We start from the raw sequence: 18,077 nt of genomic DNA, 5'->3' as shown, positions 1-18,077 counted from the left end.
TCAACTGGGTCCAACTGGTCTCACAGGTGCTTCGGGCTCAACAGGCTCAACTGGTTCAACTGGACCAACTGGCACAACAGGTCTCGCAGGTTCAACAGGAAGAGCGGGAGAAACAGGAGCTACTGGTCTACCAGGATCAACTGGTTTAACAGGATCAACTGGACTGACAGGCTTAACTGGTCTCACAGGCTCAACAGGAATAGCGGGAGAAACAGGAACCATTGGGCTAACAGGTTCAACTGGACTAACTGGTTCGACTGGTTTAACAGGATCAACTGGACTAACAGGTTCAACAGGCCTAACTGGTTCAACAGGTTCACGTGGTCTAACAGGATCAACTGGACTAACAGGATCAACTGGACGAACAGGATCAACTGGACTAACAGGTTCAACCGGTCTAACAGGATCAACTGGTCTAACAGGATCAACTGGACTAACTGGTTCAACGGGTTCCCCTGGTCTAACTGGCTCAACTGGTCTAACAGGATCAACTGGACTAACAGGATCGACTGGTCTAGCAGGATCAACAGGTTTAACGGGATCAACAGGTCTAACTGGCTCAACTGGTCTAACAGGATCAACTGGTTTAACTGGCTCAACAGGTTCATCTGGTCTAATAGGATCAACTGGTCTAACAGGATCAACTGGACTAACAGGATCAACTGGACTAACTGGTGACCCTGGACTAACAGGATCAACAGGTCTAACTGGATCAACAGGTTCACCTGGTCTAACAGGATCAACTGGTCTAACAGGATCAACTGGACTAACAGGATCAACAGGTTTAACGGGATCAACAGGTCTAACTGGTTCAACTGGTCTAACTGGCTCAACTGGTCTAACAGGATCAACTGGTTTAACTGGCTCAACAGGTTCACCTGGTTTAACTGGCTCAACTGGTCTAACAGGATCTACTGGTTTAACTGGTTCAACAGGTTCACCTGGTCTAACAGGATCGACTGGTCTAACAGGTTCAACTGGTCTAACTGGTTCAACTGGTCTAACAGGATCAACTGGTCTAACAGGTTCAACTGGTCTAGCAGGATCAACAGGTCTAACTGGTTCAACTGGACTAACTGGATCAACGGGTCTAACAGGTTCAACTGGTCTAACTGGTTCAACAGGTTCACCTGGTCTAACGGGATCGACTGGTCTAACAGGTTCAACTGGTCTAACTGGTTCAACTGGTCTAGCAGGATCAACAGGTCTGACTGGTTCAACTGGCCTAACTGGTTCAACAGGCCTAATTGGTTCAACTGGTCTTACAGGATCAACAGGCCTAACTGGTTCAACTGGTTCAACAGGTTCATCTGGTTTAACTGGATCAACTGGTCTAACAGGATCAACTGGTCTAACAGGTTCAACAGGTCTAACTGGGTCAACTGGTCTGACAGGATCTACTGGACTAACTGGTGACCCTGGACCAACAGGATCAACTGGTTTAACTGGCTCAACAGGTTCACCTGGTTTAACTGGCTCAACTGGTCTAACAGGATCTACTGGTTTAACTGGTTCAACAGGTTCACCTGGTCTAACAGGATCGACTGGTCTAACAGGTTCAACTGGTCTAACTGGTTCAACTGGTTCACCTGGTCTAACGGGATCGACTGGTCTAACTGGCTCAACTGGTCTAACAGGATCAACTGGTTTAACTGGTTCAACAGGCTCAACTGGTCTAACAGGATCAACTGGTCTAACTGGATCAACAGGTTCACCTGGTTTAACAGGATCAACTGGTCTAACTGGCCCAACTGGTCTAACAGGATCAACTGGTTTAACTGGTTCAACAGGCTCAACTGGTCTAACAGGATCAACTGGTCTAACTGGATCAACAGGTTCACCTGGTTTAACAGGATCAACTGGGCAAACTGGCTCAACTGGTCTAACAGGATCAACTGGTTTAACTGGTTCAACAGGCTCAACTGGTCTAACAGGATCAACTGGTCTAACTGGATCAACGGGTTCACCTGGTTTAACAGGATCAACTGGGCTAACTGGCTCAACTGGTCTAACTGGATCAACTGGTCTAACTGGATCAACAGGTTCACCTGGTTTAACAGGATCAACTGGGCTAACTGGCTCAACTGGTCTAACAGGATCAACTGGTTTAACTGGCTCAACGGGGTTACCTGGTCTAACAGGTTCAACTGGTCTAACTGGATCAACTGGTTTAACTGGTTCAACAGGTGTTCCTGGTCTAACAGGATCAACTGGTCTAACAGGATCTACTGGTTTAACTGGTTCAACAGGTTCACCTGGTCTAACAGGATCAACTGGTCTAACAGGATCAACTGGTCTAACTGGATCAACAGGCTCACCTGGTTTAACAGGATCAACTGGTCTAACTGGCTCAACTGGTCTAACAGGATCAACTGGTTTAACTGGCTCAACAGGGTTACCTGGTCTAACAGGTTCAACTGGTCTAACTGGATCAACTGGTTTAACTGGTTCAACAGGTGTTCCTGGTCTAACAGGATCAACTGGTCTAACAGGATCAACTGGTCTAACTGGATCAGCTGGTTTAACAGGATCAACTGGTCTAACAGGATCAACTGGTTTAACTGGTTCAACAGGTTCAACTGGTCTAACAGGATCTACTGGTCTAACAGGATCAACTGGTTTAACAGGATCAACAGGTCTAATTGGCTCAACTGGTCTAACAGGATCAACTGGTTCAACAGGTGTTTCTGGTCTCACAGGATCAACTGGTTTAACAGGATCAACTGGTCTAACAGGATCAACTGGTCTAACAGGATCAACTGGTTTAATTGGTTCAACAGGTTCAACTGGTCTAACTGGATCAACAGGTTCACCTGGTTTAACAGGATCAACTGGTCTCACTGGATCAACTGGTTTAACAGGATCAACTGGTCTAACAGGATCAACTGGTTTAACTGGACTAACAGGTTCAACAGGTCTAACTGGATCAACAGGCTCACCTGGTTTAACAGGATCAACTGGTCTAACTGGCTCAACTGGTCTAACAGGATCAACTGGGTTAACTGGTTCAACAGGCTCAACTGGTCTAACAGGATCAACTGGTCTAACTGGATCAACAGGTTCACCTGGTTCAACAGGATCAACTGGGCTAACTGGCTCAACTGGTCTAACTGGATCAACTGGTTTAACTGGCTCAACAGGGTCACCTGGTCTAACAGGTTCAACTGGTCTAACTGGATCAACTGGTTTAACTGGTTCAACAGGTGTTCCTGGTCTAACAGGATCAACTGGTCTAACAGGATCAACTGGTCTAACTGGATCAGCTGGTTTAACAGGATCAACTGGTCTAACAGGATCAACTGGTTTAACTGGTTCAACAGGTTCAACTGGTCTAACAGGATCTACTGGTCTAACAGGATCAACTGGTTTAACAGGATCAACAGGTCTAACTGGCTCAACTGGTCTAACAGGATCTACTGGTTTAACTGGTTCAACAGGTTCACCTGGTCTAACAGGATCAACTGGTCTAACAGGATCAACTGGTTTAACAGGTTCAACAGGTCTAACTGGTTCAACAGGCTCACCTGGTTTAACAGGATCAACTGGTCTAACTGGCTCAACTGGTCTAACAGGATCAACTGGTTTAACTGGTTCAACAGGCTCAACTGGTCTAACAGGATCAACTGGTCTAACTGGATCAACAGGTTCACCTGGTTTAACAGGATCAACTGGTCTAACTGGCCCAACTGGTCTAACAGGATCAACTGGTTTAACTGGTTCAACAGGCTCAACTGGTCTAACAGGATCAACTGGTCTAACTGGATCAACAGGTTCACCTGGTTTAACAGGATCAACTGGGCTAACTGGCTCAACTGGTCTAACTGGATCAACTGGTCTAACTGGATCAACAGGTTCACCTGGTTTAACAGGATCAACTGGGCTAACTGGCTCAACTGGTCTAACAGGATCAATTGGTTTAACTGGCTCAACAGGGTTACCTGGTCTAACAGGTTCAACTGGTCTAACTGGATCAACTGGTTTAACTGGTTCAACAGGTGTTCCTGGTCTAACAGGATCAACTGGTCTAACAGGATCAACTGGTCTAACTGGATCAGCTGGTTTAACAGGATCAACTGGTTTAACTGGTTCAACAGGTTCAACTGGTCTAACAGGATCTACTGGTCTAACAGGATCAACTGGTTTAACAGGATCAACAGGTCTAACTGGCTCAACTGGTCTAACAGGATCTACTGGTTTAACTGGTTCAACAGGTTCACCTGGTCTAACAGGATCAACTGGTCTAACAGGATCAACTGGTTTAACAGGTTCAACAGGTCTAACTGGTTCAACAGGCTCACCTGGTTTAACAGGATCAACTGGTCTAACTGGCTCAACTGGTCTAACAGGATCAACTGGTTTAACTGGTTCAACAGGCTCAACTGGTCTAACAGGATCAACTGGTCTAACTGGATCAACAGGTTCACCTGGTTTAACAGGATCAACTGGTCTAACTGGCCCAACTGGTCTAACAGGATCAACTGGTTTAACTGGTTCAACAGGCTCAACTGGTCTAACAGGATCAACTGGTCTAACTGGATCAACAGGTTCACCTGGTTTAACAGGATCAACTGGGCTAACTGGCTCAACTGGTCTAACTGGATCAACTGGTCTAACTGGATCAACAGGTTCACCTGGTTTAACAGGATCAACTGGGCTAACTGGCTCAACTGGTCTAACAGGATCAATTGGTTTAACTGGCTCAACAGGGTTACCTGGTCTAACAGGATCAACTGGTCTAACTGGATCAGCTGGTTTAACAGGATCAACTGGTTTAACTGGTTCAACAGGTTCAACTGGTCTAACAGGATCTACTGGTCTAACAGGATCAACTGGTTTAACAGGATCAACAGGTCTAATTGGCTCAACTGGTCTAACAGGATCAACTGGTTCAACAGGTGTTTCTGGTCTCACAGGATCAACTGGTTTAACAGGATCAACTGGTCTAACAGGATCAACTGGTTTAATTGGTTCATCAGGTTCAACTGGTCTAACTGGATCAACAGGTTCACCTGGTTTAACAGGATCAACTGGTCTAATTGGCTCAACTGGTCTAACAGGATCAACTGGTTTAACTGGATCAACAGGTTCACCTGGTTTAACAGGTTCAACTGGACTAACTGGATCAACTGGTCTAACAGGATCAACTGGACTAACAGGATCAACAGGTCTAACTGGATCAACAGGTTCACCTGGTTTAACAGGATCAACTGGTCTAATTGGCTCAACTGGTCTAACAGGATCAACTGGTTTAACTGGATCAACAGGTTCACCTGGTTTAACAGGATCAACTGGGCTAACTGGCTCAACTGGTCTAACAGGATCAACTGGTTTAACTGGCTCAACAGGGTTACCTGGTCTAACAGGTTCAACTGGTTTAACTGGATCAACTGGTTTAACTGGACTAACAGGTTCAACAGGTCTAACTGGATCAACAGGCTCACCTGGTTTAACAGGATCAACTGGTCTAACTGGCTCAACTGGTCTAACTGGATCAACAGGTTCACCTGGTTTAACAGGATCAACTGGGCTAACTGGCTCAACTGGTCTAACTGGATCAACTGGTCTAACTGGATCAACAGGTTCACCTGGTTTAACAGGATCAACTGGGCTAACAGGATCAACTGGTTTAACTGGACTAACAGGTTCAACAGGCCTAACTGGCTCCACTGGTCTAACAGGATCAACTGGTTTCACTGGAACAACTGGTTTAACAGGATCAACTGGTCTAACAGGATCAACTGGTTTAACTGGACTAACAGGTTCAACAGGCCTAACTGGCTCCACTGGTCTAACAGGATCAACTGGACTAACAGGTTCAACTGGACTAACTGGATCAACTGGTCTAACAGGATCAACTGGACTAACAGGATCAACAGGTCTAACTGGATCAACAGGTTCACCTGGTTTAACAGGATCAACTGGTCTAATTGGCTCAACTGGTCTAACAGGATCAACTGGTTTAACTGGTTCAACAGGTGTTCCTGGTCTAACAGGATCAACTGGTCTAACAGGATCAACTGGTCTCACTGGATCAACTGGTTTAACTGGATCAACTGGTTTAACAGGATCAACTGGTCTAACAGGATCAACTGGTTTAACTGGACTAGCAGGTTCAACAGGCCTAACTGGCTCCACTGGTCTAACAGGATCAACTGGACTAACAGGTTCAACTGGACTAACTGGATCAACTGGTTTAACAGGATCAACTGGCTCAACTGGTCTGACAGGATCAACTGGTCTAACTGGATCAACTGGTCTAACAGGATCAACTGGTTTAACTGGTTCAACAGGTGTTGCTGGTCTAACAGGATCAACTGGTCTAACAGGATCAACTGGTCTCACTGGATCAACTGGTTTAACAGGTTCAACTGGTCTAACAGGAACAACTGGATTAACAGGTTCAACTGGTCTAACAGGATCAACTGGTTCAACTGGTTCAACAGGTTCACTTGGTCTAACAGGTTCAACTGGTCTAACAGGATCAACTGGTTTAACAGGATCAACAGGTCTAACTGGCTCAACTGGTTTAATAGGATCAACAGGTCTAACAGGATCAACTGGTTTAACTGGACTAACAGGTTCAACAGGCCTAACTGGCTCAACTGGTCTAACAGGATCTACAGGTCTAACTGGTTCAACTGGTTTAACTGGCTCAACTGGTCTAACAGGTTCAACTGGTCTAACTGGTTCAACTGGTCTAACAGGATCAACAGGACTAATAGGTTCAACTGGTCAAACAGGATCAACTGGTCTAACAGGTTCAACTGGACTAACTGGTGACCCTGGACTAACAGGATCAACTGGTTTAACTGGTTCAACAGGTTCACCTGGTCTAACTGGTTCAACTGGTCTAACAGGATCAACTGGACTAACAGGATCAACTGGTCTCACTGGATCAATTGGTTTAACAGGATCAACTGGTCTAACAGGATCAACTGGTCTCACTGGATCAACTGGTTTAACAGGATCAACTGGTCTAACAGGATCAACTGGTTTAATTGGACTAACAGGTTCAACAGGCCTAACTGGCTCCACTGGTCTAACAGGATCAACTGGACTAACAGGTTCAACTGGACTAACTGGATCAACTGGTTTAACAGGATCAACTGGTTCAACTGGTCTAACAGGATCAACTGGTTTAATTGGTTCAACAGGTGTTCCTGGTCTAACAGGATCAACTGGTCTCATTGGATCAACTGGTTTAACAGGTTCAACTGGTCTAACAGGATCAACTGGACTAACAGGTTCAACTGGTTTAACAGGATCAACTGGTTTAACTGGTTCAACAGGTTCACTTGGTCTAACAGGTTCAACTGGTCTAACAGGATCAACAGGCCTAACTGGCTCAACTGGTCTAACAGGATCAACTGGTTTAACAGGATCAACTGGTTCAACTGGTCTAACAGGATCAACTGGTCCAACTGGATCAACTGGTCTAACAGGATCAACTGGTTTAACTGGTTCAACAGGTGTTCCTGGTCTAACAGGATCAACTGGTCTAACAGGATCAACTGGTCTCACTGGATCAACTGGTTTAGCAGGTTCAACTGGTCTAACAGGATCAACTGGACTAACAGGTTCAACTGGTCTAACAGGATCAACTGGTTTAACTGGTTCAACAGGTCTAACTGGATCAACTGGTTTAATAGGATCAACTGGTTTAACTGGACTAACAGGTTCAACAGGCCTAACTGGCTCAACTGGTCCAACAGGATCCACAGGTCTAACAGGATCGACTGGTTTAACTGGCTCAACAGGTTCACCTGGTCTAACAGGATCAACTGGTCTAACAGGATCAACTGGTTTAACTGGCTCAACAGGTTCACCTGGTCTAACAGGATCAACTGGTCTAACAGGATCAACTGGTCTAACAGGATCAACTGGTCTAACAGGATCAACTGGTCTAACTGGTTCAACAGGTCTAACTGGTTCAACTGGACTAACAGGTTCAACTGGTCTAACAGGATCAACTGGTTTAACTGGACTAACAGGTTCAACAGGTCTAACTGGCTCAACCGGTCTAACAGGTTCAACTGGTTTAACTGGCTCAACTGGTTTAACAGGATCAACTGGTCTAACTGGTTCAACAGGTCTAACAGGATCAACTGGACTAACAGGTTCAACTGGACTAACTGGTTCAACTGGTTTAACAGGATCAACTGGACTAACAGGTTCAACTGGTTCAACAGGTTCACCAGGTCAAACAGGATCAACTGGTCTAACAGGATCAACTGGACTAACTGGTTCAACTGGTCTAACTGGTTCAACAGGTTCACCTGGTTTGACAGGATCAACTGGTATAACAGGATCAACTGGACTAACAGGATCAACTGGTTTAACAGGATCAACAGGCCTAACTGGCTCCACTGGTCTAACAGGATCAACGGGACTAACAGGATCAACTGGACTAACTGGTGACCCTGGACTAACAGGATCAACTGGTTTAACTGGCTCAACTGGACTAACTGGTTCAACTGGTTTAACAGGATCAACTGGACTAACAGGTTCAACTGGTTTAACTGGTTCAACAGGTTCACCAGGTCTAACAGGATCAACTGGTCTAACAGGATCAACTGGACTAACTGGTTCAACAGGTGTAATTGGTTCAACAGGTTCACCTGGTTTGACAGGATCAACTGGTATAACAGGATCAACTGGACTAACAGGATCAACTGGTTTAACAGGATCAACAGGCCTAACTGGCTCCACTGGTCTAACAGGATCCACTGGACTAACAGGATCAACAGGTCTAACAGGATCAACTGGAATAACAGGTTCTACTGGTTTCAGAGGTTCAACTGGAGCAATGGGTGAAACAGGTTCTACAGGTGTAACTGGTCGCACTGGTTCAACTGGATTTACAGGAGACACTGGTCTCACAGGACTAACTGGTTACACTGGCTCAACAGGACCTAGACTTAAAGGTACAATAACGCTTGTTCATTTATGGTATTTGCGTTGCTCTAACTTAGTTGATCATAAATCACCTGAGCATGTTTATTACGGTCCTCATTAGCTCATAGCATTTCCTATTTATCTCAGCCTTTCATTCACTATTTGAACACATGATTGGCATATAGTTAAGCAGCTCTGAGTGTACTAAGCACCGTTGGTCCTGTTAGACAGCGTCACTTTATATAAACTTAGCTTATCTCATGCTTTTCCCTTTCCCATATTTTAAATGCTTTCACAAACACAGTTCATTTCAAATCATGAAGAACAATAAACATGTAATATTTTGTTTTGGTAATCAGGACAACCAGGAGCAACAGGACCTCGAGGAGCTAGCGGAATTTGGGGTCCAAAAGGAAGTCGGGGAGCACAAGGCCCACCAGGTATGAGCAAAGCTAGAGCTATGTAAACCCGTCTCCATTTTCTATCATCTTGTGTTAGCAGACCAAAGTCGCCAAGCTTGATTGCGTTTTTTGCAATAGCATAAAGCAAGTACTAGCAATAGCATGAAGCAGTTTCTACTCTATATAGTGATACTCTCGGTCCCAGGAAGTTTGAGTTATATTATATTTTATTGATTTATATTATAGTTTGTATATGTACATGTATCTACTGATAAATACATGGACTTCTGACAGTGTTCTGATAACTTGAACGCTCTGATAACTCGAACACGTTCGCTCGGTCCCGTGAAGTTTGAGTTATCCAAGTTTGACTGTATATAGATCTCAGTGTTTGTTTGTCGTCAGCCTGTCATTCGTGCATCGATTATAGAAACGAAAAATCTCCTTCGCACTGAAATTGAACTCAGAACATCCAGTTCTGTAGACAGGCGTACTATCCATTACACTATGCATTCAACTGGCTATACTATAGAATAATTACCGTATATGCATCATGCTTATTACACCCGCTAATATTCAATGCCGATTGGTTAAAATAGCACGCTTCATGCTCAAGCTAGCCTGCTCGAAAATCATGATTTCGTGAGAGATCATGGAGAAATATTTTTTCCTAACGCTGGCTTCAGAGGGATCGACACGGCTTTCACCATAGTAAAGATTTAGACTAGCTTAAGTTACTCAAATTCATTGGGTAAAGAAACTTAGCTAATTAAAAATAAATTTTAAACGGAAAACCTTTCTTATCATTGTGCAACACCGGCCATTCATCTAGTGATATTATAAAGCAAGTCTTAGTGATAGCATAAAGCAAGTCCTAGTGATAGCATAAAGCAAGTCCTAGTGATAGCATAAAGCAAGTCCTAGTGATAGCATAAAGCAAGTCCTAGTGATAGCATAAAGCAAGTCCTAGTGAAAGCATAGAGCAATTCACGTAATACACTGAGATAGCTCAAGTTTTGGGTTTTTTCTGTAGAAAAGTGTTAAACAACTAACTAGTTAGAGTAGAACTGAACTATAGGTGGGCTTATGAGCAGTAGCCAATTGATCACTCCGTATCATAAACTAGTTGGAAAGTAGCCAATCGATTACTCTGTATTATAAACTAGTCAAGCCGTAGCCAATCAATAACTCTGTATAATAAACTAGTCAAGCTGTAGCCAATCAATAACTCTGTATTATAAACTGATCAGGGAGTAGCCATTCAATCCTGTCTCACAAGCAAATTAACAATGTAACTCAACATTTCCATAGATGACCATCCTTTTAAAGTTGTCTACCCATTCTTTAATTCTAACGTTTTTCGGAGTTAGCTTGTATATTCCTAACGGTTAGTCATGTTATAAGAAATCTTTAAAACCCTATAATAATAAATAATATAATAATAATAATAAAAGTATAATAATAAAATTCATCATGATATGCTTGATGCCTAGTATAAAATAATGCTTTAAAGAATTTTATTACCAACTTGCTGTACAATAAAACTCGTCAGGCCGACTATTTAAAGATGTTGAACAGATATTCTCATATTTCAGCAGGAATGTATCACCATGTTTTTATAGGTGAGAGTTTGCAATAGTCACTTAGCGTGTTTGTTATACATGTATATAGTTGCAGAACGTAGCCAGTTTTGAAACACCCCAGAAAAGTTCAGGTTTTAAAGCCTGAGGGATTGAGATGGGTTGGTCAATGCTGATCTTTGTTCAACCTGCTTGTTCATATTATTGACTCCAAATATATAAACTAATTTTGTCATTTTAAAACCAAATATTTTTTGGTTGCAATATCATATCATGCTCATGCAAGATTGTGAAACCAAATGAACAGATTTGATAAACATCTGCTATGCTCGCTTTAGGGCATTGGGGTCCACGTGGCAAGCAAGGACCACCTGGACCAGTTGGGGCTAAAGGATCACGCGGACCAAAAGGACCAGCTGGCCCTCCTGGACCGGCAGCATACCCATCAGCATACTAAGACAGGCAACGCCGTCATTTGGTAGTAGGTCAGTGTTAGGCAATTATTGTTCTTAACAGCTAGAGCAGCAAGTGCTGCCATTGCTGCCGGCATGTCACAAGTCTGTGTCTGCTAGCTGCTGGTGAATTCTTTGAATAATAATATTCGGTGTCTGAGAAAGGACGACTCCATAATCTCTACATGAAGCAATGGGCTGAGATTACACCGTGAATACTTGCATAGTTGCTAGTAATTACTAAAATTATATGAGAGTTAAACCTTCAAAGGGTCATTTAGAGTTCATATAAAGGTCATATAGAGTTGTATCCATTGAAGACAGCAACTGTGAAGCTAATTGTTGACTCATTATTGTGCATAACATTAGATGGAGTTGTTCTCCCTCTACAGCATATTTCTACCGGCACACATGGCTGTGGTTTGTGTTTTTTTTAGACTTACACAACAAGGCGAAAGGAAGATGAAGGAGAATCTATAAAAGTTTTCGTTAGTTAAATAATTAATATATTAACAAAATAGGATGATGTATAGTTGGAAAACATATTCTACAAGACTCTGTCTGATACTATCCAACATGGAATGAAGATACACTATATAATATTTTATGTGAATACGTTAAATCGAGCTTTTTGAAATAGAATTATAGCAAGTCTGATCTTGGTTCTGTACTCAGTAATACCCACCTCTTATAATTCATTTGTTATCTAAATTTCTCCTTTTAGATAGAATAACAAAATAATACATTTTACTGTTAACTGATTGTCAAGTTGATACGCAAGGGAAATTACATTGGGCATACATACTGGGGCCATACAAGCATTTCCATGAAAAGAAAACACTTGTAGCACTAAATCTATACTTACTTGTTCATTGCACGCCAGAAACCATGAAACATCAACTGTCCTCTCTAATAGCGCACCACTGGAGATTGCCTCCCCCGCACCAGACTGCATAACATTGACATACGACATACGGGGAGACATCTTGAGCAGTCCTATGTCTATGTTTAGCTGTTCAGCTAGATCTTTCAACAAAAGCACCTGTGAACAGTAGCAATGCATTACTAGAGTGTGCCAGTCGCATTGGCTAGCGCAGCTGCAATTGATAGCGAGTATTTTATAGAGAACTTAGCAACATTGTTAGCAGCAGGTATTAGAGAACAATTGAAGTCTATTGTGTCAAATCTCAGCTGTTGGATGACTCACCATAAATGAAGGTCAGACAGATCATACAACTGTAGTGAACAGATAAAAAATAAAAGCAATTTTATAAAAGTTCTCCGCTTAGTGTGACGGGACTTGTCAGAATAAAGGTTGACTAACATGCTAAATAGATTGGAATGCGGCACACCTAAGCAGTGCCAAGGCACTATCTACGCGCTGCCTGACCCTGAAACACAAAATAACACAAAATATTTGACACCAAATATGGGTTAGTGAAGACAATTTCTATCTTGTATAATTATGTACTTAGACAAAGATGTTTTGGGCTGACTCTCCTCAACAATTAGTGACATAGGCTAGAAATGCGCAGCAATAAAATAAAAAGCCATCAGTGTAAGTGCGTTGGCATAAGTGGCAGTTATAAGCAAGGACTCGCAGTGAGCAGCTTTAGTGTACAAAGAATAATCATACCCATCAACATAAAGTTATAGCTATAAATGTGAAGTTGATCTCTACACAAACACTTACCCTTTGCTCATTCTTTAAAATTGCTGGAAGACCAAACCGGAGAACAATGGATATAGGGTTGTCTTGTACCTTACACCGGGTATACATAGCTGTTATTACATCTGGGGTATGGTCGGTGCCTGATACCTCCAGAATTAAGGTTAGTGTTTGACAGTGAATGCATTGCCGGTTAGTTGTTATTATCTACAACAGACAAATATTAACCAAATTATAAGGTTGGCCTGAAGTCATCCCAGCCAAGCTAGGTTAGAATATCAGTAACCTTATGTTACTAGCTCTAATGTATACAATGCTATCAATTGATCTGTTACTAGCTCTACGATATACAATGCTATCATTTGATCTGTTACTAGCTTTACTCTGTACAATGTTATCAGTCGATCTGTTACTAGCTCTACTGTATACAATGCTATCAGTTGATCTGTTACTAGCTCTACTCTATACAATGCTATCAGTTGATCTGTTACTAGCTCTACTATATACAATGCTATCATTTGATCTGTTACTAGCTTTACTCTGTACAATGTTATCATTTGGTCTGTTACTAGCTCTACTCTATACAATGCTATCAGTTGATCTGTTACTAGCTCTACTATATACAACGCTATCAATTGATCTGTTACTAGCTCTACTATATACAATGCTATCAGTTGATCTGTTACTAGCTCTACTATATACAATGCTATCATTTGGTCTGTTACTAGCTCTACTCTATACAATGCTATCAGTTGATCTGTTACTAGCTCTACTATATACAACGCTATCAATTGATCTGTTACTAGCTCTACTATATACAATGCTATCAGTTGATCTGTTACTAGCTCTACTATATACAACGCTATCAATTGATCTGTTACTAGCTCTACTATATACAATGCTATCAGTTGATCTGTTACTAGCTCTGCTATATACAATGCTATCATTTGATCTGTTACTAGCTCTACTATATACAATGCTATCAGTTGATCTGTTACTAGCTTTACTCTGTACAATGTTATCAGTTGATCTGTTACTAGCTCTACTATATACAATGCTATCAGTTGATCTGTTACTAACTCTACTCTGTACAATGTTATCATTTGATCTGTTACTAGCTCTACTGTATACAATGCTATCAGTTGATCCGTTACTAGCTCTACTATATACAATGCTATCAGTTGATCTGTTACTAGCTCTACTATATACAATGCTATCAGTTGATCTGTTACTAGCTCTACTTTGTACAATGCTATCAGTTGATCTGTTACTAGCTCTACTCTGTACAATGTTATCAGGTGATCTGTTACTAGCTCTACTATATACAATGCTATCAGTTGATCTGTTACTAGCTCTACTCTGTACAATGTTATCAGTTGATGTGTTACTAGCTCTACTCTGTACAATGCTATCAGTTGATCTGTTACTAGCTCTACTATATACAATGCTATCAATTGATCTGTTACTAACTTTGCTACATACAACGCTATCAGTTGATCTGTTACTAGCTCCACTATATACAATGCTATCAGTTGATCTGTTACTAGCTCCACTATATACAATGCTATCAGTTGATCTGTTGTTAGCTCTACTATATGCAATGCTATCAGTTGATCTGTTACTAGCTCTACTGTATACAATGCTATCAGTTGATCTGTTACTAGCTCCACTATATACAATGCTATCAGTTGATCTGTTGTTAGCTCTACTATATGCAATGCTATCAGTTGATCTGTTACTAGCTCTACTGTATACAATGCTATCAGTTGATCTGTTACTAGCTCTACTTTGTACAATGCTATCAGTTGATCTGTTACTAGCTCTACTCTGTACAATGTTATCAGGTGATCTGTTACTAGCTCTACTATATACAATGCTATCAGTTGATCTGTTACTAGCTCTACTCTGTACAATGTTATCAGTTGATGTGTTACTAGCTCTACTCTGTACAATGCTATCAGTTGATCTGTTACTAGCTCTACTATATACAATGCTATCAATTGATCTGTTACTAACTTTGCTACATACAACGCTATCAGTTGATCTGTTACTAGCTCCACTATATACAATGCTATCAGTTGATCTGTTACTAGCTCCACTATATACAATGCTATCAGTTGATCTGTTGTTAGCTCTACTATATGCAATGCTATCAGTTGATCTGTTACTAGCTCTACTGTATACAATGCTATCAGTTGATCTGTTACTAGCTCCACTATATACAATGCTATCAGTTGATCTGTTACCAGCACCATTCTGTACTAATTCCATAAACTTTACCTCTATTACCTTGTAACTGGAAGAAAAAGAAGGAAAAGTAAAAATGAGATAGTGCTATAAGTTACTAAACTGATAATTATCAAGCGATTGGTTGTTATTCATCATTTTTTTTAAATAAATACAGTGATACAACTGTGCGCAATACACTGCAACACAATATATAATGGACTGCCATTATATAGGTAACTCTGATTACAGTAGAAGCTTCTATAACATAAACCTTCTATAGCATAAACCTATAACATAAAGTCCACCTAACGTAAAGAATTAATGTACAGTTTTTGCTTTGTGTTACATAAGAAATTCTATATATCGCAAAACGCCAAGTCGGCGCAAGTTTTCAAATTTGGGAGCTCCATAATTAGCCTTGAAAATATCGTTTTCTCTTTTAGCTCACCTGGAGATAAAACGGCATATAGAGAAATATCTATTGTATATATTGAGACCATCATAATCTAGCTTGCTGTGAGAGACCTTCAGGTATACAGATAAAGAGAATATGTAGCTAGAAAATTATATATTCAGAAATACTTAGAGCCAGTCAACCAATCCGAATGACACAAATTGAAATCTCATTGAATCTCGTTGAAATCAATCTTTCCTCTAACCTCGGCTTTGGGCAAAATGACGGACAGATGCCGCTCTTACTATAATGAATATATTTTTGTTTTATTTTAGACATACGCAATACTTTTTATTTTTTTCTTTCCATCGTAGACATTGCTGACTAGAAGAATATGAAGAAATTGATCGATTTTAATTAATATTGAAAGTGTCAATTTAAATCTTAAGTTTAAAGGTTCCCTTAACTTAACACAAAATTACCGTAATACTCTAAACCACGAGAAAGTGATAAATAAAGTTTTTGATACAAACCAATAATACCACAGTTACTGTACAGTCATGAAATTAAAACGGTAAGTTTGGTTTTTTTCCTTTTTGAAGGGCGGAAGGGGTGAGTTCGGGAGGATCTTGGAATGAACTACGAAATTTGCATGTATTTCACAGTTCATATAACATAAAATCCCTATAATGTAAATGTTCTCAGACTGGATTATTTATGTTGTAGAAGTATCTACTGTATATTGTCAAGCGCGCGTGACATTGACTGATCAACATCCCTTCATAGCTACAAGCTAGTAGCTGATCTAGTAGTGAGTAGGCATAAAACTATAGTGATAAGTGCTATGCTTAGTGACAAAGGCAACAGCTTGCATTTCGACAATCAGCAGCTGGTTCTCTTCACCGAAGGCTGCCAGGCTAGAATATTACACGCAGTCAATTTCGTTTACCTGACTCCCTGATGGCCTGTGCTAACGCAATATACTTATTGAACTAAAGTCATTAGTTGAACACGAATAGATAAATGAGTGAAATTTTGACTGCACTCGCCTTGATGTTATCATCTTCACAGATATCAATAACTCTCTATAATTTGATGCAACTTTAGCTGCTTCTAAATCCACATTTTATAATCATACTAATGGTTCATTAGACTAAATAGTATTGCGAAAATATATGAGTTGTGCAATAATCATGAGGTTTCAGACAAGACAGAGCACGGCACTAACATATTTTTTTGACTTAGCAATACTATGGTAATATGTTTTCTTATTTTTGTAGTTAGCCAAAAGGACAGTCGGCCACTCGGCTACACTCTACAAATAAGGCTGTAGCATTGAATTGATAACAAATAAGAGAAACCTGAGTGTGATGAGCCAACTCCAAATTATCCAGAGGAACACCTCGCAGGCAATGACATGCCTCGTCATAATAAATCCAAGGAGGCCCTCCTTCAATCCTTTTAACAAATTCCACCTGTAAAGCATTTATAGATGACAACCCTAACACTCTTAGTCACAATCTTAGGCACAAGAACTAGTCCAAGTTTGGGCAAGTTAATAGGAATGCTGAAACTGAAATGACTAACAATATGCTCTGAGGTAAGAAGATACAAGCTTTTGTGATTGTTAAAAAATAAAGATCGCTGCCAGTGTGAACCTCTAAAAAGCAGAATAGATAGAGCCTGTGGTAGAATAATAATTATCCTCCAGTTGTCTACATGTGTCACAGCTATGCGAACATACAAAGGAACATCATAGGGAATATCACAAATTATGTGGAACAACAATGCGGAACTAGCGTCTAACTTTAGCGAAACCCATCACTTTGGCCCATCTCATTTACAGTTACTTAAGCTACAAATTGACAAGTACAACTTACCGTCTCGTTTTTAGCGAGAGAGTATTGGAAATATTTGCCTCTGGGCACCAGCAGATGCCGTCTGTCTACTGTGTCCCGACTAATTTCTCCAGATCCAATCCGTAGAGAAGTGCTCAGAAAGAGCACTAAAGGCAATACTGCTGACCCCATCTCTCTTCATCACTGGCTACAACACATTCTTTGATCAACAGCATATACGGACCAATTATGGCTGCCCTAATTGACAATCTTAGTCAAGTCACACTTTATTAAAAAAGGGATAAAGTGGCGATTTAATAACAAAAAGCTGTAGCACTAATGCTATGAATACCTTAATATCTAAAATTTTAAATGGTTTTTACTGTAAACCACACCTAAAGCAGGATATGGGTACATCACATCACATAAATAGATACCAAAATTTCAACTCCAAAAACGAAAGTTAATTTTACTAGCCAATAAGTTTATTAACTAAAAGCATATAGTTTATTTAAAAAAGGAACCTTAAAACCAACGAGTGTTCTGAAAAAGCATGCAATCAATTAAAAAACAACAATCTTTTCTGTGAAAGCATTATATCAACTAAACTATATTGTAA

General features: G+C 40.8%; 1 protein-coding gene across 1 annotated transcript; it reads right to left on the bottom strand.

The window, feature by feature from the left end:
* On the bottom strand, positions 1 to 17,650 carry LOC137387257 (titin-like). Its single transcript, XM_068073602.1, has 8 exons — positions 17,501 to 17,650; positions 16,982 to 17,095; positions 13,022 to 13,204; positions 12,194 to 12,370; positions 9,261 to 9,447; positions 8,277 to 8,852; positions 6,828 to 8,177; positions 1 to 6,728 (listed from the first exon to the last, which is right to left on the bottom strand). The coding sequence occupies exons 1-8, from the start codon at positions 17,648 to 17,650 to the stop codon at positions 1 to 3; spliced, it is 9,465 nt and encodes a 3,154-aa protein (XP_067929703.1).
* Between the last annotated feature and the right edge of the window lie 427 nt (positions 17,651 to 18,077).

Source organism: Watersipora subatra, chromosome 2 (assembly GCF_963576615.1).
Source record: "Watersipora subatra chromosome 2, tzWatSuba1.1, whole genome shotgun sequence".
Classification (NCBI taxonomy): domain Eukaryota; kingdom Metazoa; phylum Bryozoa; class Gymnolaemata; order Cheilostomatida; family Watersiporidae; genus Watersipora; species Watersipora subatra.
Note: the sequence above shows the minus strand (reverse complement) of the source record. Positions and strands in the feature narration are given on the sequence as shown.

What these genes read in the sequence shown, in the direction of transcription:
- LOC137387257 (XM_068073602.1), bottom strand. Translation starts at nt 17,650, where the DNA reads ATGGGGTCAGCAGTATTGCCTTTAGTGCTCTTTCTGAGCACTTCTCTA. An exon ending in TTTTAAAGAATGAGCAAAGG is followed by an intron (nt 12,371 to 13,021) that starts GTAAGTGTTTGT and finishes TACTGTTCACAG; the next exon opens with GTGCTTTTGTTGAAAGATCT. An exon ending in TTCTGGCGTGCAATGAACAA is followed by an intron (nt 9,448 to 12,193) that starts GTAAGTATAGAT and finishes TGCTATTGCTAG; the next exon opens with TACTTGCTTTATGCTATTGC.